At 37.1% G+C, this 21,938-nt stretch overlaps 1 protein-coding gene across 1 annotated transcript in view; it reads right to left on the bottom strand.

Annotated features, from left to right (window-relative positions):
* Positions 1-7,376: 7,376 nt before the first annotated feature.
* The window catches only part of ROBO2 (roundabout guidance receptor 2), a 1,058,225-nt gene continuing 1,043,663 nt past the window's right edge, over positions 7,377-21,938 (bottom strand). The window contains exons 28-30 of the mRNA XM_090121115.1: positions 17,079-17,339; positions 11,221-11,421; positions 7,377-10,152 (exon numbers count right to left, since the gene is read on the bottom strand). Of these exons, the coding sequence (XP_089977241.1) occupies positions 10,151-10,152; positions 11,221-11,421; positions 17,079-17,339 (464 nt within the window). The 3' untranslated portion in view covers positions 7,377-10,150. The remainder of the gene's footprint in view (positions 10,153-11,220; positions 11,422-17,078; positions 17,340-21,938) is intronic.

The following is a 21,938-nucleotide window of genomic DNA, read 5'->3' on the forward strand; positions in this document are numbered from 1 at the left end:
AAAAGAAACTTCTTCCTGGAAAGGTATGAGTACTGGGAAAAAAAAAGAAAAAAAAAGTTCAAAATGAAAACGGAAAGACATTTTCTTTTAGAAGCATTGTCTAAAAGGCTGAAATCTGAGATTCCATCGAATTCAGCCTGGTTTATGCTCAATACAGCCATCCAGCAGTGCTTTATCAGCACAATTATGTAGATAATGAACCACACCTCAATTATGATGAACCTCTCTACTGCAGGGGGAGGGACAAGGGGAAAAAAAGAAGAGGAACAAAGAAAAACAAACAAAAAAACCAAATATGTTATTAGTCCTGCTTCAATATCAGAGGATCCACTAGCAGGTCAAAGTTGTAATAATTTCATTTCAGAGTAATAAAATCAATACTGAAAAATGGTAAAACAACAGCTATCATGGCTGTTTCAGATGTTATGATACCATTATAGCACAGTAGCCTTATTATTTACTGTGCTTCTTCCTAATATGCCTGACCACCTGTAGCAATTGTTTCTGAATCTGCACAATCAAAACCCTAAATTAAATCTAACAAACACAAACTGTTTTGAGCTAACTTGTCCTCCCTTCACATTTGTTCATTATGGAGTGACCTACTCTTTTCACATCCTGCACAAGTCGCATCTTTGTAGATTGTGTTTACTGAAAGCTGATTGTTACAAATGTTGACATTCTACAGGTTTATATACCAGGGAATTAAAATAAGAAGAATCTGACAACGGCATTGTAAATAACATGAGAGACCCTTACTATACCTGTATGTTGTATGAACACAGTGGAAAATCAATTTACTCAGCTTTCAGAGGTTTTTTGTGGTGCTCAATTTCCATTGTATGAATGTTATTAGAAGTGCAAGCACATAGCTGCAGTTATAATGTCAAAGTCATTCATATTATAACAAGGTTTCAGATGCTCCATAATGAAGACTTCATCAGAGAGTGAAAATTATTGGCTCCCTAGTTGATGACTTTTACAAAAATCTTAAGAGTAGATAGTTTGCCAGCTGGATTAATCTGCCTATGCACAGCCATTTATGAAGCTCTGAAATTTTACCACTGGCAACAATGCAATCGTTGAAAAAACTCCAAGAATATTGAGTTCGATGACAAACAATGGTTTGCTAAATAGAGACATGCTGTCCTGACAGCTCTGCTTCAGCTGTATGGTATGATATGTGCCAGCAAAAGCAAAGAAGACACTCTGTAGCATCATAAAACTGCTTCCAAAAATGAGCACCCTGCAGCTATTAGAAACTGCGTGAGAATCACCAAATGTCAGCCTCATGCTCAACAACACTCAATTTAATAAATGGATTTAAGACAGCGAACACAAGATGCTTCAGAACACCCTTAAGACTATGATGATAATATTGAGTCTTTGAGAGAGAAAAGCAATGCTCACCATAAAAAAAGGGGGAGCATTTTGTTTCATTTTAGTTCCTTGGGACCAATTAGAAGCATTCTGTCATTATTATTGTCAGCAGTAGGAACAGTGTACGAACTATAATCAATTTACTGATACATCCTAATATTGATGGTCAAAGGCCTGCTCTGAAAACAGCCCCACATTATCCTGGTACTTAACATTGGTTATTAATGATTTTATTTTTTGTTGGTGGTGGGTTTGATTGTTTGTTTGTTTGTTTAAAATAAAATTTCTGAGACAGCTACTTACATTTATCCAAATCTAAAGAAAAAGTATTTCTGTATATCTGCAGTGGGAAAAAGTATTTCTCTATATCTGCTGATCCGCAGTATGCTACAGAACTGGCTGGAAAAATAGAAATTTTTTTTTCTATGGAAAGCTGTTGTTGAAATTTTGCAGGTTATCTCATTCTTCCCCTCCATTTTTTTCTCTTGACCTCCACTCCCATGGCTGCTCTGTCTGTGATTGTATCCAGGGAGGAGAGAGGTGGTCAGGGACATCAGCAGAACAAAGACCTACATCAAACATTTCCCAGCTTATGCAAAATGGAGACCAAGACAAAGGCAATTTCAAGTGCTTACTGAAGGATGCTGAATTTGCCTGGCTTTTGTTAACACTTTTTTTTTTTTTTTTTTTTTCAGCTGTGCTGCTTTTGCTAGAAAAGCAAATAGGAATAAACCTTGTCCCACAAATTCTATTTATTTGTCCGAGTTCCTGATTAAAGCAATTCAGTTTTAAAGAGATGTTTCATTGCCTTGATGGCTGCACTGGGGATATTACCAAATGTTATAGTTATATGATGAAATCAGTCAAAGAAAAGCTAGCTGGACAAGTACTGAAAGGTTTTACTCTCAGCTAAAGTATAAAGGTTGCTACTTAGCAGAACTCAGAGGTCTGGTGTTTTTACCATTAATTTCTAGCTTCTAATTAGCATCTATGAAAGTCACAGCTCCTAAATCCCCCAGTGAAATCAGAAGTGTAATACATTGGCAACAAAAAGCTGAAACTGTTGTCTGCTTACACTCATGGGCCTGTACAAGACTAAAAAGAATACAGAAATATGGAAAAAGAGTTCAGGTTGTTCTTTGAATATTCTTAGTGCTTGTAAAAACAGTTTGAATTTGGGTAACTGGGCATCCTGATTTAGTGCCTGGTTTAATGGCTGATAAACCTGCTCACTGCAGGGGGTTTGGAACTAGATGATCTTTGGTGTCCCTTCCAACCCAAGTCTAGAATGATTCTAACTCTCCAGAGTCCCAAAAGACCATATGAATGATGACAGTCAAAATTTCAAAGCTTTCTGTTTGGACACAGGTTTTATGCACACTAATATTCATGTAAAAAAAAAAAAAAATCAGAATATGTTTGTTTAAATGTCCCAGGGCTGTATGGTACACAGAACAGAAATCCAGTCTGTGGAAGTGCTAAGATCTGCTACTTCACTACAGTGATTATCCCAGCAAATCTAATACTTCATTTTTCTTAAAGAAAAGGATAAAGTTTTATCACTGATTTCACCAGACCCAAAACTTATTTTCAGGCTGCCACTATTTAGAGTTACTTATTTGTTCACAAGTTTTAAGGCACATTCCTTTGCTGCTACTAAGACATGCACATTGAGTCAAAGACCCACCCATGGCACAGCGGACACAGCCTACTACACATGACCTTAGTCCTGCAAGTGCGATCATCCACCCTAAGTTTCTCAGGCTCAGTGTGCAGGGTTTAAAACACTCAAATCTAGATTCAGCAATGGCTTTCACTTCCTTAGAAATTCTCTAGAGGCACTCAGTGACCTATTTTAAACCTCAAATTCTACACAGATCAAACATAAAAATGAACTTGTAGAAATCTCTAAGTCTGATGCTTCTGAGACAGCTTTCTCGGTAGAGAAAGACAAAAATAGAAAAGCTTCATCGTATGCCTAACAACAAGACAGAAAATATGCAGATAAGCTCACTGCCTAGCGGGGAAAAGGAGAATAAGGAAGATGGGGTTGGGTAGGCTGCAGCCAGCTTTAAGCTTGTGCCATGAGTGTAAATGGAAAGTTTTTGTGTATCACAATCTGTAATTCTGTGGACTTGGGGACTGACGAAGGAAAAAGAAGGGAGATATTCATTTTAAATACAAAGTGGATCAAGTGACTGTCATTTTAAGATGAGAAGGGACAAAGAAATGCCTACAATGGCTCAGGAGAAGAAAGCATTTCAAGCAATTGGTGATTAATTGTACTCTGCTATGCCACATCTCTTTCTATTAAACCCTAGATTGCCAAATCTGTTTCCTAATTGTTTTTGTGCTTCTCAGACTTTCTTTTGTCTTGCATAGATGTAGGCAATTTCTATGCCATCAATATCTCATTAAGGGATGTGGGATGTGAAATGCCTTGTTTTGGTTTTAATTTTATTTTCCAGGCTTTTTGCTGCATTTTATGAAATGGCATTTTTTGCTTGCTTGTTGCGGTCCATTTGTTCTCTGGCATTGCTTTTCCGCAGGTTATAGCTTTATTTGTTTCTTCGCCTGTTGGCACTTAAGGTGTATGCCAATTATTGTTACATGCTTCGCCATTGCTACCTATTGCTCTTCATTTCCCTAACGACAGCCTCATCTGAATGCTAGTGCCTGCTCAGGTTGTACATATGTAGATAGCAACTTCAACTCATCTGTGAGCTTTTATTTTTATTCCCTCCCCCTCCTTCTCCTACTGCAGTTTGCCTTAGAGTTGTATTCATGAGGAAAGGAATACAGCTGCGTGCTTTCTGCCTGGGGCAAAATCCTGCTACCACTTGTGCTAGTAGCAGCTCAGAGGAAAAAGGAAGGGCATTCACACAAATAGCTAATCAAAGGGTTTTTAATGATACTCATTAGGAAAGAAATTCATTAACAAGCCAGCACAAGAACATTCCCTGAAGCAAGAGTGATGCTATTGGTCACATCGAAGTCCCCACCTGACTAACACCTTTATTGCTGTTAATAGTAAGGCCAAGTCAGCAGCAAAATCAGTTGCATTCAGTTCCTGATAAAGAAAAATAAATAAATAGTGACACCAGCAAAACGAAGTCAATGAAGCTGGATACGGGCTTTTCATAGGGTTTGGTTGTTTAGCACTGACCATGCCTTTGAATTCATACAATTTTACATTTCCCACTCTTCATTCTCTCCCTCTCTCCTCACGTTTCTTTTGATACCTCTGGCTACACCCACTGACACCCATGGCAGTGGTGCACACGTGCTCCCCATAGCCCAGCCCAACAGCACCACAACCTCGGGTGGATCTGGTGAGCCCTCTCCCAGTAGAAGCCCTCAGAAGGACACCTCAAGGGAAGGCACAGTGGGAGCTGTGCTGAACTGTAGGCAGATGCGCAAGGCACTGATCCAGGCACATTGTGGCATGCACCTACTGCTTAGCACAGACACAGCCTCTCAGCGGAGCTGTTTCCAACTTGAATCGCCTCTTTGTGCTCACGCCATTACTTACCTACAAAAGAGATCCTGCATTTTTCTGCCAATTCATTCCCAGAGATTAGCATTAGTGTCTTGGGATGCTCGTTTGCTCTGTAAAAATTAGGTTTTTAAATAGAGTGAACCAGAAATCTTACTTTTATTGCAGTACCTTGATAGAGCAGAGCTAAGTTATTAGAAAAAAATTGGAGCGAGCCTTCTCCCGGTTGTTATACTCATGTAATTGCTACAGCCTGATACATGAAACTGAGCTTCACACTCACGCTTAGAGCAAGATCTCCATTTTGCAAGGACAGAGCAAGTTCTATTCTACATTTTTTCTGCCAAAGGAGGTCAATTAAGTTTAATTGGCTCTAATTAGCACTTGCTCAAGCTGTTATATTCTTTACCTGCATCCGAGTGGCTCTCCAAGCGCTGCACAATGGATTCCTGCTTTTGAACGCAAACAAGAATTACTAATGGCATCCTTGAAGGCAAAAGGTGCAGTGATAAGCACAAATGGGGAGCAAATATGGGCACAAACAGCTGCAGGCCTTTTTAGAAAACAAATCCCAAACATTGAATTCCCCATCTGACTTTGACCAATTGAAGTGAATGCAACTGTGGACCTTGCTGTTGATAGTTGTAACACAGAAAGTACACAAATGTAAGTATTCTCTAATGTCATGACTTATTCAATGCTAGAGAATGGGGGAGGGAGAGTTTAGCAGCTTGTGAAGAAGAAAGTCCAATGGTAGCTAAGAAAAGATACCCAAGAAAATGAAATAAAATCAAAACAAAACCAAACACGTACATCTCAAATGTTTTGTTTTCTATGATTTTTTTGAGGATTGTTTTAAAAGGTTCATGTTGAAGTGACAAGGGTTGTTGTTGTTTTCATTCTGCTGCATAGATTGGAACAACAACTTCACTGGCCTAAATGTCAGCATATGCAATTTCAGTCCTTGGATCATGTGGTGAGAGGCAGGCATTGAATCGAGGATGGTCTGTAATAGACTGAATGAAGAGTCACAAATTAGAAAAGACACTGCTATACTGTGGCTGCGGTTTTCCTGGATGTAGCTGCACAGTCAAACAGAGGCAGAGAGCAAGACAGTTCTCACACCAATGCCAGAGCTCAGAGGTAGCTCTCCCCACACACCCAGTAACTGTCCACATTCATAGCACACAGGCACAGCCCTATATCTCCTCTGAGTCCCACCAGCTATCTTTAAGCCATAACTATTATTTTGGGTTTGGAAGCAGTTGGCAGGGTGAGATGCTGGTCTAACAAGAGCTGGGAAACACAAGGTAGAAAAAGCAAAGTGGTTGGATGCCACCACTCTTCTGTGCAATGTGTGCAGAGCCTTGATGGCCAAAGACTGCTTGCTAACCAACTTTTTTTTCCTCCTACCTCCCCTGCTAAATTTCCTAAAGATCATCAATCAAAAAAACTAATAATAATAATAAAAAAAAATAGTGCATAAATTGTAGAAAAACAGTTTCCTGTATTTTAAAAAGTTCCTGCCAGAATCTCCCCCAACCTGAGCATCTTTCCTCTGTCAATTGTGAGGACTCTTTTCCAGGCTTAGAACACATCTTTTCTCCTGACTGGCAATGCATAAGCCAGCACAGTATTATTTTAAACAGTTGTGTCTTCCTTTTCCATTGGCTTATTGTTAAATCAATATACTTAAAATATTCCATGCTTTTTTTTTTTAACCTTTTTTTTTAACCTTTTTTTTTTAAACTTTTTTTTTTTTTTTTTTTTTTTTTCCCCTGGGAACACTCTTTCTGTGGTATTTCAGGTGAGAGCAAAACTTTAATCAAAAGGTTAACTGACCTGGATAAGGACTTGAGAAACATTAAATAACAAAAAATAAATGTCTGTTTGCATCACTGATATGGCAGCAATACACCACTGAAGTACATGGAATAAGTTATTAATCGATTCTTCAGCCCTCCCACATTTAAAATTGAGCATATGTAGCATCTATACATCCTGGGGATACCCTATTCTGGGTTGGCAGTAGCTCCACCAGTACAAAACCCCCCAAGGTCAGGGGGTGCTCAACTAATGAACACAGGTTTGTATACGTATACTAGATTATGGGCTTTAAGCAAGGTACACCATGTGTTTGAAGCCCTTACTGTACACTGACATAGTATGTATGCAAATGGAGGCTGTATCACTAGAATAGCTGTATCAGTGTAATTACATTGGTACAACTATTCCCAACGTGGAGAGGAGCTTCATGAGAAATCCCTAAATTGCAGATGATGTTTCCCCTTGGGCTATTTATAAGACAGCTATTAACACAGTTCAAAAAACAGGGTATAAAATGATCCTTGTTACCTGTAAGTGGACAGTGATGATTACAGCTCAGTCTATGTTATTATTGCCTGATTGTTACCAGTTTGGATTTTCACATATTGACTCCTTACTCAAGGTATTTTAACATAGATTTGAAATGTGAGTATGTTTTATTTTTTTTTCCCCAGTAAATATACAATACACACTTCAACAGGACTATTAACCAACTTTTTATGCCAATTAAACTTTGCTGCACTAACAATACCAATGAAACACATTAAGAGGTCATACTTTTTCGTGAACAAACTGTAGCCAATAAATATTTTTTTAAAAAAACAAATTAAAAAACAATTCTAAGTGCTGCCACAACATCCCTTTTCTTTAAACACATTATTCACAATAAATGTTTTCCATTTTTTTAAAAAAAGAAGAATTCTTCTTTTAAAATAGTAAATTAAATGGCATTTTAAAAAATATGTACTGTGGTTCATTGGAAGTACACTGTATAGAAAAGAGAGAAAAAAAAGAAGAGACATCACCTGTAAGATAATGGAGACACTTTGCGATACACAACAACACTTTATGTAATATTGTAAGCAAATTATTAATGAACAAAAATGTACAGAAGCAGATGGACAAGTTAGTGAATATCATGGTACTGCACAGCTTTAATACTGACACACATTTACTTTCCAGTAGAAGAGATAAAACACATATTTGAAAGTAATAGGGATGGCTTCATCGACTTCTAATGATACTGAATTTTAAATAGGATATAGTGAGTAAGGTGTTCCACCAAAGCTCAGCACAAGCTTTCAAATTAACAGAACTATTCCATTGGTGACTAGTTAAACATTTTTTTTTCAGAGAATTCTATTTGAATTGTACCCTGAATAATCTTCTCTTCATATGTTAATAACGAAGTAAAAAAAACATACATATGTATTTATGATATCTTCTTTAACTTGCTTGAACAATTTTGCACATTTTTAAATAATGGTTTTAACTATAGTGATTAAACAAGCAGGTAAATTACATATACTCATTGGTCACTTATATAGATAAATGCATTAATTTCTCTCAACTCTTTTTGTAACCTGCAAAATAACAGTCTTGACTTTAAGGAAGTTAACTACAATTTTTTTAATATTTGATAGTGCTGAGTTATAGCTGATGGCTGTCGTGTTTTATCTTATCATGGAATGAGTTAATGACATGAAAAGCAACACATATTTAGCATTGAAATTTACTCTTCTAAATTCTGCCATTACTAAAAGTGTCCTTAATACTGGTGAGCTCCAAGGCAATATATAAAACAACATAGACTGATTATATGAAAAGGGTATTCAAATGGAAAAATGTTCATGGTCAGAAATAGACTAACAGAAATAAGCTATAGGATGCAATATTTAAATTAAGCAAATGAGGGCGATACCTATATACAACATTCTAAGAAAAGTTTGACAATTCAATCATTGAGATTTGAGAGGTACAGAAGATTTGGACAAAGTAATGAAAACTAATGAAGAGACAGGATGCTGTCATTAATGTCCACTTACAGACTTTGGTTTATTCAAAAAGTGTATAAACATGCATTATTTCCTCATTATAGTAGGATGTGAAGCCACTCACTAAAAAAACAGTTCAAGGATTTTCTTTGTATCCAACTTTTTAAATGTATTGCATCGCAGAAAATATTCCTAACACAATAATTTGACTGTTACTGTCCTTCCAAACACTAAAAATTTAGTGAAATCAGCTTCAGCTCTCACAGACTTCAGGTAACAGAACACAAAGGTTTGTCTAGACTGCATCAAAACAATTAATGTCATGAATTTCAGTGGTGCAGCTCTATTTACTATTGTACTGTACATGTATTGGAAAGATGAAATAAAATACTCTGACATTTAGGTTTTTTTTTCAGAAGCAGCCTGAATATGCTTTAATAATAGATTGCATCCTTAACTACTCACTAGGTATTCCTTGAGTTTATACTGTTTGTTTCTTCTGGGAAATTTCTGACTTACATTTTGGGTTGCAGAAATTAATGATAATAATTCTTTCAAAACTGCAATATAAAACAGCTTTAGTGAAACACCTTAATTTCTTTTGTTTGTAGCAAGGTTTGTTTTTCTTTATCTTTACTTAATGGCATTGGATGGCTAAAAACAGATACTAAGGGAATCATTCTAGTGAAAGGGTCTAGGCCATCTCATGCTACTGTTAATTTTCATATTCACTCTTTAAACTGAAACTTCCAACTTCTGACCCCTTCTTAAATAGGAAGAGCAACTATGTTGTCTGCTTTTAAAAGATTTACATCTGTTTCTAATGTCTTTACTGACATCATTTTTGCCTGTCACTTTCTCATTTCTACACCCCAATGGAAAACCACCTAACATACTCCTTTACATCCAGCATTATCCAAAGTAGCTTACAGTACGTAAACCTTCTTCACACATTCAGTCTCTTTTTTTCTTCATGTCATGAGGAGTAGAGTTTTGTGCTTATCACCAAATAAAATTGCAGTGCAAACTTTAAACATAAAAGTTACACAATTAAAAGTTAATATATGGCACCACAGCCTATTAATTCACATATAGTACAACAGACCAATAAAAACAGACATGAATATGAACATAGCTAAAAAGAAGGTGAACTTGCATAGCAATGCAACAAAAGAAATTATATACAGAAGGAAATTCTTTTCATCCTGGAGGGTGATTTTTTTTTTCTTTTTGTATACTCCTGACAAGGAATATTTTAAGGTGGATGGTGTATAAAGAGAAGAACACAAGTATCTGTGGGATATGTGTGGCTGTGTGTCTTTACATTGCATTTACAGTTCTTTTAATAGTACATAAATAAAGAAAATGTTCATTGCACTGTTTAGTGTCATCACTTCCATGAGTTCAGCCCTGATGGCCCATCAGAGCAGCTTGCAATGTGTCTTCTCAACTACTCTATAGAGAGAAACAGAGAGAAAGAGGTTGTTATAAGGTGAAAAACAAACAAACAAACACACAAAACAAAGCCTATGTCAATATCAAAGCAGTGCAGGATAAATATTCAGTAGGTTTGGATAAAGGAGTTAATTGCTTCTAAGATGAAAATCAATGCTAAAATTCAGCACTTACCAACATCATATCTGAAATATCTCATTTTGGAGTTTGTGCACCAAAATCTCTTACAAGCTGCTTGGCAGTAACAGTAGGTGGGTAGTTGCGGAGGGTTTGATTGCAGCAAATAGGAGGTAGAAGTGCCAACAGCTGCATTGCCTGCATTGCTGAGCTAGTTTAGATCATGGTGTACTACTTCAAGCAAGAGACTCAAACCTTTTGGCATCAAGTACCACTGTCATGCATGCAGCATTAACATGGAAAAATTTAATAGGAACAGGAAAGATTTAATAGTATTTAGGAAAGATTTAGTAGGTACAGAGTGATGACAATAGAAAAAAAGTTCGGAAAATAATTCCTGTGGCCTGGGAAACTGGAATTTGCAACTAAGAAATTGGGCTACATGGCTACATAGCTAAAAAAACAGGACCTCCATCTATTGTCAAGAAGAGCATAACATTTCACAACAAGCAACAGAAGACTTAGGAAAAGGCATCACATCCTTGACATCAATTTGCCCAGCAAGTTTAGCACTGTTTCGTTCACTTCTCTGAGAAAAGTCTCCAATGGCATTTCTATGACAAATACATTATGCTTTGCCAAGAAAATTCTAAATTATTAGAATCTCTGTTCAATTTTGCCAATGTTTTTATTCTCACTAGTGTTACACATTAAATGTGTAATAAGTAGATAATCTTGGCTTGACTTAGATCTGAACTGGTCCAAGTGAAAGAGTATATGAACTTCACTTGTCGTCACTGGAAAATACTGCAGAAGGCAATAAGAATAAGGGTAAAATTTAATCTGGTCATCACACTGCAATTCATTCTCTCTTCCCAATGATTTACAATTTGTCTTTTTTTTTTTTTTTTCCTATTTGAGAGTTGTAACTGTAGCTAGAGATAAACTTACATAATTCACCAGTAAACTGTCCTTGACTGTTTGATCCCACATAGCCTACATCGAGAAGGTCACTGGCATTGCGTTGGTGACCTCCTCGCAAGACTTCACCTTTTCTAGGTCCGGTGGATCCTTTAGAAGAAGATGTTCCTGAAGAGCTGTGGCCGCCAGGGGATGGGAAGTTGGGTTTACTATATGGTACCAGCGCTTCTTCTATAAAAGCAAAACAAACCAAAATCAATACACTGGGAATAAACAAACTATTCTGATCTGGATATCATATTCATTCCCTGCCTTCAGGTGTATGTCTTTTGTCTTCCTTTATAGCATGATGATTTTACCAAAGAAAATGTGCAACTCAGTGTTCTACTCATAGACAAGAAACTGGCATAAGCTTAATCTTGCTTTTGTGTAAACTCATGTGTTAGTTTGTATTAATTATAAAAAGCCTAGATTCATTATGAAGTAATACATCACAAATTGTTGATTGTTTAATAAAAATAGATGCACATACAATTTCCAAAACAATGCAGCTATGATTAGATTTTTGCTTCAAGCCTACTAGAATATGCTTTTTCCTTTTCTTTAGTTTAAATTATGGCAACATTTCCTCAATCAATTTAGATAAGGAATTGCAATATCAGCTAATTTAATTAGCTTCCAGCAGCTCAGTAATTTCTAACAATGCAAAGTACACTGAAGATTTTTTTTTAACTGACTGTGAATAACACTGAGACACACTATATTATACATAACATTAGTTGTTGTAGTATTTTGGGTGAGTAAATCTTCCTGCAGCTTGTTTCATGTTCCGTTATGAGCAAAAGGCTTACTTTACTCATTTTGCCTGTTCCTTAGTGAAGATCTGTTATAATGAACTGCCTGCAAGAACAGGATTAATGCTCAATAAAGCACAAGACCAAATATATTCACATAATGTCAAGTAAAATGAGACATCTCATCTGATTAGAGTTTCTGGGAGATACTGTAATAATCTTGACCTAAGAGGCAAAGCAGCAGCACTGATTTAACACTGAAATAGAAGCACTATTTTCTTTGCTGGATATGATGCACTTTTGCTGTCTCAGAAGTTAAGAAGGAGACATTGCTAAATATAGCTCAACGCAAGAAAGAACTGAAATATACATCCTTAACAAAAATAGAAAATTTGCTTCTTCTGAAATCAGTGGGTATCTTTAATTTTTTTTTTTTAATGTTGTTTTTGAAGTGAATCTGGGATAAAAGTTTTTTTTTCTTTTAATTTCTCATTTTCCATTGTTGGAAAGATGGGAAGAAATACACTTTCTTTGAAAGAGGACAAATTCACAGAAAGAAAACTAGGTGGGGATGGTTGGAAAGAAAGATAGATATGCTCTTATATTCATTAACAAAGCCTTTGCAAAGGTGGCAATAGTGGCACACAATTAATTTAGGAAAATGCTAAATAAGAACATATTTGTGGTAGAAATGCAAATTACCTTTGTGGAGGAAACACTAGTTTAATTCTTTGTGTCAACCAACACAAGCGTGTAGGATACAGGAATTCCCCATATGTTCTCCTATTGAACAGAATCTTTTCATAAGGTAAATCTGTTGCAGAAGAGGGCAAAAACCCAACTTCCTTCTCTGCCAAACTATCTCCCTATGGTCCTGCCGAAGGAATCAGAATATTTGCACTGCAGGACATTAGGGTATTATCAGTGTTTTGTGCTATGACTGTGCTGTCCTTGCTGAAATGTAAATAATTGCTTAAAAGACATAGTAAAATGTCATTTAACAGTTAAAGCCTCTTAAATTATGTTACCTGATCTTTATATACAAACCCTAACAACAGAATCAGATGCAAACCTGATTTCCAAAGGCTGGCTGAAATACAGAACAGCTTGCATTAAGGCAGCAATAAAACAAGCAGCATAAATCAGCTTAGCAGAAAGCTGGATACATTTTTAGAGGATGGAAGGAAAAGTCACTAGCATTACAAAAGAGTTTGAAGATGACATATATGGTCAACTGATTTGTTTTCCTGTTTTGTGGATTCAGGATAAGGCCTCCTTCGGGTTCAATGAAATATTGAGGAAAAAAACAACCATGAATAAATATGAAGTGCATTATCATTATGGAGCATATGGTGTGCTAAATTATCTGTTGTGCCCTCAGAAATAAATGCAATCCATAAAATAAACATTTGTGACATAAAATAAAGGCTAGGATTTTCATAATACTCTAGCACACGAAATGAAGGTGTCTGAAGTCCTTAGGATAGACTTACTTTCATTGAGCAGTACTCAAAGCAGTACCCATGCCTCAGTCTTGCAAAGAATATGAGGAGACATTGTCAATGCCTTTATCTATGAAAGACTGAGCCAAACTGAAGTTATAATTTCAACCTCTGCAAAATCTGGGTATGCGTGTGTAGTAAGATGCTTTGGTACCCCACAAGATAACTAAGAGGCTTCTGATATTACTGAAACAATTGCAATCGAAACCTGATCTAGCTCTACTTACTGTAGAAGGGTAGCTGGGAATGTCCTATTTGATATGCAGCATTCCACAGTTAAGCCATTACCAAAAACTCAGAGATCTTGTCTATTCAGAAAGCAATCAGTGGAAACTTGGTTCCCAACATTATTCTTCTATTTGCCTTCAAACCAATGATCTTGCTTTCAGAATTTCACCCACAGCCTGGCAAGGTCCAAATAAAGCCCTCTAAAGTGCAAGATAGATATTCTGTGGAAGTGGATAGCTAATGATAACTCTCTTTGGAAATTATTGAAAAGTGAGAGAAAAAAACTCTCATTAATAAAGGAAAAGGAATGAAACACAAGTAACATAATTTAAAAAGATATTGATAACATAAATAAGCATCCCATTCAAGAGCAGCCTTTTTCAATCTACCAGAGAAAAGGGTACAGAGAAGAAAGCTATAATGCATGATGCTAGGATGGGAAGAAAGACATACCAGATGTGAAGGATTGATTCTCCCCTACCAGGGAAAAGCCATAACACCAACTGCAGCAATCCTCTGTAATGCATAATGGACAAGTATTCACCCTGGTCATCCTGTCCAGCCCTAAATTCATTGCTCAGGTGGGGCACTGGAATTGTCAAAACCAAATTTTTTTTGTGTGTAAGGACAGATTAATGCAAGTCATTCAGTATAGGAAATTTACTATTTTACTATTAATTTAATACTCTCTGTGTCACAGAATAACAGATAACTTCCCTTTGTACTCTTAAAATTGGAGGAAAAGCAGAAGAGTTCTGGTAAAGAAGGTCAGACAAGCATACTTAATCTTTGTTCACAAAGAAATGAGATACATTAAATATATTGTGATATTCTGTGTATGTTTCTACAACTTGTACATTCTAGTTAAAATTGTCATTATGCTAAGTAGCATTTCAGCTTGGATGTCTGCTGGGGAAGCAACATGGTGGGCTGCAACCAATCCAGGAGACTCCTGGAGTCTGCTGAGGACAACTTCCTGGTCCAGGTATTGGACAGAGCAACCTGAGGTGGAGCATTACCGGATCTGGTGCTCACCAGTGCTGAGAAGATCATTAAAAGCACTCATCCATATCCTGGATGAGTTCCTGATCTGAAAGAATATGGACCTGGCAAAGCGCAGACAGGATCCAGAGCTTCAGGAGAGCAAGATTCTGGCTGTTTATGGAATTACTGGATGGGATCCTCAGGCAGAGGAGGCATGACTCTGACATGGCTGAGCTAGGATCTGCTAGCCAGAAGAAATAGGCGAAGGACAGTTTATCCCATCTGATAAATGAGAAGGGAGAAATGACAACTACAGACACAAAGAAGATTGAGGTACTCAATAAGTGCCAGTCTTCACTGGCAGTCAGATCTGCCGTCTCTCACATCTCTGAACCTCTAGGTGGGGGTTGGGGATGCAATGCCCCTCCCACTGTAAGAGCAGGGCAAGTCTGAAACCATCTCACAAGGCCAAATGTGTACAAGTCTGTGGAGCAGGATGACATGCATCCTAGGGTCCTGAAGGAACTGGCTGACGTGCTTGCCATGTTATTCCACCATATTTTAAAAATTATGGCTGTGACTGGAAAAAGGAAAACATTACTCCCATATTTAAGAAGAGGAGAAAGGAAGACCTGATCACTACAGACCAGTGAGCCTCACATCTGTGCCTGGGAAGATCATGGAGCAGATACTCCTGGTAGCTATGGTAAGACATATGTCAGATGAAGAAGTGATCCAAGGCAGCCAGTATGGCTTCACCAAGGGCAGATCTTGCCTAAGCAATCTTGTGATCTTCTGTGATGGAGTGACAACACTGGTGGACAAAGGAAGAGCAGCTGGTGTTATCTTCCTGGACCTTTGACATGGTCATACACTACATCCTTATCTCTAAATTGGAGAGATACGGATTTGAAAGGTGGACTATTCTGATAAATTTGTTGGATGGTCATAGCCAGTGTGTTGTGGACAGTGTCTCTATGTGCAAGTGGAGGCTGGTCACAAGTGATGTCCCCAAGGAGATATACTTCAGAGCAATATTCTTTAACATCCTTCTCAATGACATAGACAGTGAGCTCAAGTATACCCTCATTCTCAATGACATAGACCATGAGTTCAAGTATACCCTCAGCAAGTTTGCTAATGACACCAAGCTGAACAGTGCAGCTGATACAATAGAAAGGAAGGATGCCATCAAGAGGGACCTGGACACGCTTGAAAAGTGGGCCCACGAGAACCTAATGATGTCCAACAAGGTCAAGTGCAAGATGTTGCACTTGGCTCAGGGCAATCCTCAATCTTCTCCCAATCTACAGACGGGGATGCTTTAATATGCTATGTGCTATTTTCTTTGAGGACTTTACTCATTAAATCATGTCCCCATGACGGCTTTGCCAGCATTTTACAATTTTTTTTAGAATGTCATTTATATTAGTGTGCTAAATTAACTAGGAAAATTAGCATTAGAATAAAATCAGGAGGAAGAAGAATAATACAAGTACATCTAGTGTCACTGGGGGAGCTACATGCAGGCTTGAAGAAGTGGTGTAGCCCTAGAGGAAGATCATGTGCATTTTTTTTTTTTTTTAATTGTCTTTGAGCAATTGTCTTCTTGTATCACTTTAATCAGCACTGGGATAACATATGATTAGTGGACTAAAGAAAATTCCTGGTAAGGAGACTTGGCATAGCAGCTTATACTTGCAGTCAGGCTGAGAGAAGTGATCTGCAAACAGCATGGTACTAAAACTACAGTTTAGCACTGCCTCCTTTACACATTTTTACAGACTTGAAATCCCCTTAAAAGATAAAGTCAGCACTCAACAATATGAGCACGTCCTGTGCTGAAAGACTGTGCCATCATCTCGCTAGGCCTAGGAGATGAATGTTATTTTTGTCATATCCTTGAACAAGGAGAAGACCGTATTACAAATATAGCTGGAAGGAGTGTTGGTAGCTTAGAAGGATCAGCCTTACTGCAGAGACATGCAAAAACAACTAGTGCCAATTTAGATCCAGGCTGAAAGAACTAGAAAAATATAGCCCTGTAGTCTAAATAAATATGTCTAATAAAAAATACTTAAAAAATCTCTTCCTTCTTCCCTACCTTCCTAAAACTGCTGTTTCTCCCATGGCCATGCTTGACAACACTACCAATTGTCAAAACAATGCAAAGAATGAACAGAGTTAGGTTCTAATGAGATATCATAGTTGCAGGACGGAAAGAACTTGGACTGCAAGCTCCCATTTCACCTTGCCTTCTTAAAAAATTTCTGTCATGAGCCCCAGCATTGCAGGAATGCATAGACTCCTGCCAGCTACAGAAATCCTCAGCCAAAAAGCTTCAAGAAACATGGCCTGGGCTGGTGCAGCACACACGCACCTGATCCAAATGCTTGCTTGTGTTGGGCTTTCCTGAAATCCTCTTGGCGTTCTGCAGAGCTTATCCACTCCTGGGTTTGCCGCTGCCACTCTAGTGATGTCCTAGCTTGCCGGTCCAAGGAGCTCTTTGTGTCATCTACGCTGGGTGCATGCTGCCTCTCAAGAGAGCTTCCTTTCCTCTCTGCCGAGCCTCCGCGCTGGCCCGGGCCTATTTGCTGCCTTAAACCCTGACCAGGCGGTGGGTCAGGTGGTGGTGGAAGATCTAAAAAATGTGAATAAGATTTAGATGAACTAATTTTTAGTTGAAACAGAGCTTCCATTTGATGCTGAAAAGAAACAAACAATAACAACGTCCCTCACAAATGGCTTGAATCACTTTATCTGCTGATTTTAAAAAGAGGAAATTTCTTGTTAATCAGAAATTACTTTCCAATAGATTTCTAACTCAAGTTACTGTATTGCTAGTTCTTCCTAACTTCCATAACAATCAATAGACTCACTGCAAGTCCTGATTTACATTTCTAAGCATGGGATTTATTTTCCACAAGGTACACTCCATCTGCCTCTTTCAGTAACAGTGAACAATTAAGAAAGACTATGAAAATCAGATCTATGTTGACAGAGTAATTCTCGCCCATCATATTGGGGCTTGCTTCATCACTCCTATTTTTTGGGCTTCATTTTCAGTTTGAGGCTTACACACATCGTCTAAATACATGATTTTATCAAAATGTATAAAATTCCACAGTATCTTGGGAAAAAAAAATTATTCACAAAAGTACTGTCACTGAAAAAGCATCAATACATCTATGGAAAATGTGTGTTAAAATGGAATCACAAAGCAATGGGTGAACATTTTCTTCAAATACATTTTCAGTGTTCTCTCAAAACCTGTAGTCTTCACAGACACCAGGATGGCTACTCTTAAGGTTAGCAGTCTTGCAAATATAACCGATCAACATGTAATTTCACATCAATGCTGAAAGACACTTGCCTGATCCCTCTATCCACTCTGATTCTTTTCAAGTTTATGGCTTGTGCTACTACGATTCTTGTAGAATTGATGGTAAAACTTCTAATCACAGTTGTGAGGGTACTTTTTGTTATTCAGTTTGTTACCGAAGATAATTATAGAACCTGAATAATGACAATTCTAACTGTAAGATTTCATGTGAACCATATGATTGACTAGTAAGAATCAAGAAAGTTCTTACATTCTTAAAAACAATCAAAATAGAGACAAAAGTACTTTAAATATTCTTCCATATAGACTACTTGTTTTATACTTAGAAAACTTGTTTAATTCCGGCTTTGGGCAAAGCACTACCCAAATAAATTCATGTTACCCTACCAACTTCACTAAATCTATATTAGTCTACACTAGATATGGCTATACCCACTTTCTGGCATTTTGTACATTATGTGAAGGTTCATCAAGGAATTTGAAAAGCATGGAAGAGTAAATCTCTCCTTTGCCCGCAGGAAGGTCTGATTTTCTTAATCCTAGTGAGACTTAAACTCATTTTATATATTGCTGAGGAGGCCTTTGGATTTAATTTATTTGAAGCCTGTATTTCAGCTTCACATGAAGCTTCACATCCCTGCTGCTAGAGTTGATACTTCTGTCTCTTATATATGGGGCATAAATACTTCCCAAGTTGCTAAGACGTTGTTCCAAACCAAAATTGTCTCCTAATGCTAAATGCAGATGTGTGAGATACTCGTGTCTAATAGGGAAAGAAGTTGTATCTGACGTTGCTTCTATACTTTTGCTCATAGCTAAAGTGCTATATTCCAAATTAAGATATCTATCTTCTGGATAGAACAGTTTAATAATAATCTGTCAATGAGCTTGATGTGTGCTTTATGTTCAGCACTAATTTATTTGAGAAATTTTTAGTTATGAATATAGATGTGACCTTTCATGACAGTGGCAATACTTGAGTTACTGTATGTGGAAGCAGGAGGGTATGGGAGCTTGCCAATGTTAAAATTGCTTTATAGTGTTGGCTTCCAAAACGACATTTCTTATAATTGATTTTATTACAATCATAACCAGTTAATGTACAGAACCACAACACTGGCATCTGCTTATGCAATCTGAAATAGTTATTACTGAAGTTGTGATTTATAAGCACTTTATGAAGATGCACTGAATCCAATAAATGCACTCATAACATGTCATCTGACAATGCTATTTTCCAAGATAAAATATTTAGTTTAATATAAACAAAAATTTTAAGAAGTAGTACCACAGAAAAAAAATATTAAAATGATTGCAATATTATACTTCCTAAGATACAGAACACTTCTTCATAAATTGCTGTCTAAGAGTTGTTATTAATCAGATATCAAGAAGGTAAAAACGTCTTGTACTTAAACTGTCCTGCATGTTCCAGAGCTAGCTGAAACTCCTGGAATTATAGTAGACTTATTTTATTGGTCTGCTGTTAACCTGGATTTTGCTTTTAAATATTAGTAAAATGGGCAGGATAATTGCCTGATGAATAGAAGAGAAATCAAAAAACATGTTTGTAAAGCTTTTTGGGTGTTTTAGACCTCTGGATGAGCTAGCTGAAATGAAAAATAAAAATTATTTTCTGATGAAGCTTCACACAATTCTAGAAGAATTACAGGTACTACAGAATTAATGCAAGCTGGCTCTAGCCTGAGTACATACTTACTGAACTGTGCTAAATATGCTTGAGAAGATCTGACTATATCATTTGCTTTTTCACTTTTTTACTCCGGTTGATTGTCACAGTAACACCTACCCTTCATTTTTAATATAAAAAGGTGGAAGAGAGCTTCATTTGGCAATGTGGCTTTCTATTTACTCCACAGCTCAAGTTCTCTACTGCAAATCTTCTGCTTTAAGTAAAGTTACTAAATACGCTGTTATTTTGTTGGGGCATATATATAAAGACTCCATATATTTGGAGTCATGAGTTTCCTCCTCCAGTGTCACAGTCTTGTCTTTCCCCATCTCTTCTTTCCCTTCTCAGTCTAAGATGTCTCTAAGCAACTGTGCACGCATCCCTGCATACACTTGTACATATGTACCTACATGGTGGCTAATGGTTGGGAATTTGAATGCTGGTAAAAGGTAACAGATCAGATGACTCAGTTCTTTCAGTCCCTAACAAGCAGACTTGTTACCACACAGAGGGAAGCCAACTCATTCCATAATGTCCGTTACTCAAGGGAAGATTTGAATGTAGATAATTAGGGACTTCAGGAGGATTTTCAGTGAAAGCACACATAATAATGTTACTGATTGTCACTGCGCTTCCATCTACATTACATTTATCTTCCAAGTGCCACGTAAAACACCTGAAAATCCATACTGAGCTAGTAACTTCCTATGCTATGGGATGCCATCCAAACTACCACTTGCAGCCTCTAATGGCAAGCTTATCAAACTTGCAAGGCTATTTATAAGTGTATTGAGAGGTAGGTGATGGTCTTACTGATTTAATAATAGAGAAATTGTGATTGAGAAGCTGTAGGACATCAGAAAGCCTTATCAGATGCAGATGCATGCTTCACTTGGGATTACTCCAGCCTTCCTTTAGCAAGCAGAGCACTGGCCAAATGACTGTAAGCTTGGGCACAGCCTCTTACTATTAGCTAGAAAAGTTAAAGAACCAAGAAGTATAAGGACACCTCTTTCTAACTGTGCTAGTCATTTGTTTTCCTAGGGGCGATATTTACATTTAATAAGACTCTGAACCGTTTTATTGTACCAGATGGTAAGCATCTTTGCTACAGCCTGCCTTAATAAAAATTGCATATTAACAAGAGACTTGGAAAGCTAACAGTCTTAAGTCACATTTCTCTATTTTAACCACCAGCCATGCTTCCTCTCTAATTTCTCTTTGTTCTTTTAAACCTCATGCTCAAACAAGGAAGAACTTTCACCTTCAGTTATTCAGTTACTGTGTAATTGAATGTATGGCAAATTCCATTATTTTGTACTTTGTGAATACATTGATTTCAAGAAAATAAATTATTCCTTGAGCACTAGAACTAAAAGCATCTCATTAGTTTTGTTTGTTTGTTTTTAAGATTTTCCATTATTGACAGATTCGTAAGGTATTTTTCCTTTCTCTCCACAGTCTTTTAGGATGGGAAAGTTGAAAAACAAGCTGTACAGGAGGACAAATAGGATAATTCAATGTAGAGTCAGTCCAGAGGATTTGGACCTGAAACTGCAGATTGTATCTACATATTCAGTTATCATTTTTAATTTCTGGACACTGGAAATTCTTCAGTGTAGTCTGTTTCCATACATACAAGTGGCAGCAGCAATCTTTGTTCCTTAATTGACAAATGTCCTTTGCAAATTTAGCTATGACTCAGACTTGCCCTTACGCTTTAATGACTCATATTCAGCAACACTTGAAATGGAAAAAGTGTACAATTTGTGTTTATTTGTTTCTGTTGCGAGAGGGAATGGGAAAGGATCCTGTATGACTTCAGAGCACTGTACATTTTTGGAACACATAGTAAGCATTTAAGCTCGGTTTGTAACAGGCAAATGTTAACAGTATCCAGAAGTTGTTACTGTCTATGCTTGAGAGGTTGATTGTTTAAGAACATGGTATAAAATTGGTGTTCTGACTCAAATATACTAAAGAAACTCCACTAAAATTAGTGTTTTATAACAAATAATCAAAGACCATAGGAGATTCCTCTTCTTAAATAAATCTTAAAATCTGATCTCTTTCACTAATTTAAAGCAATGTCAGATTTTATGATGGAGTCACTCCCTGAGGAGTCACACTTCTATTTGCCTCATGACCTAAACTGGATTCCCATCAATCTTCCGGTAACCATGTTATTATTACACACTTCTATA

The sequence above is a fragment of the Phasianus colchicus genome, chromosome 1 (assembly GCF_987193195.1).
Source record: "Phasianus colchicus chromosome 1, bPhaCol1.hap1.1, whole genome shotgun sequence".
In the NCBI taxonomy this organism is placed as follows: Eukaryota; Metazoa; Chordata; class Aves; order Galliformes; family Phasianidae; genus Phasianus; species Phasianus colchicus.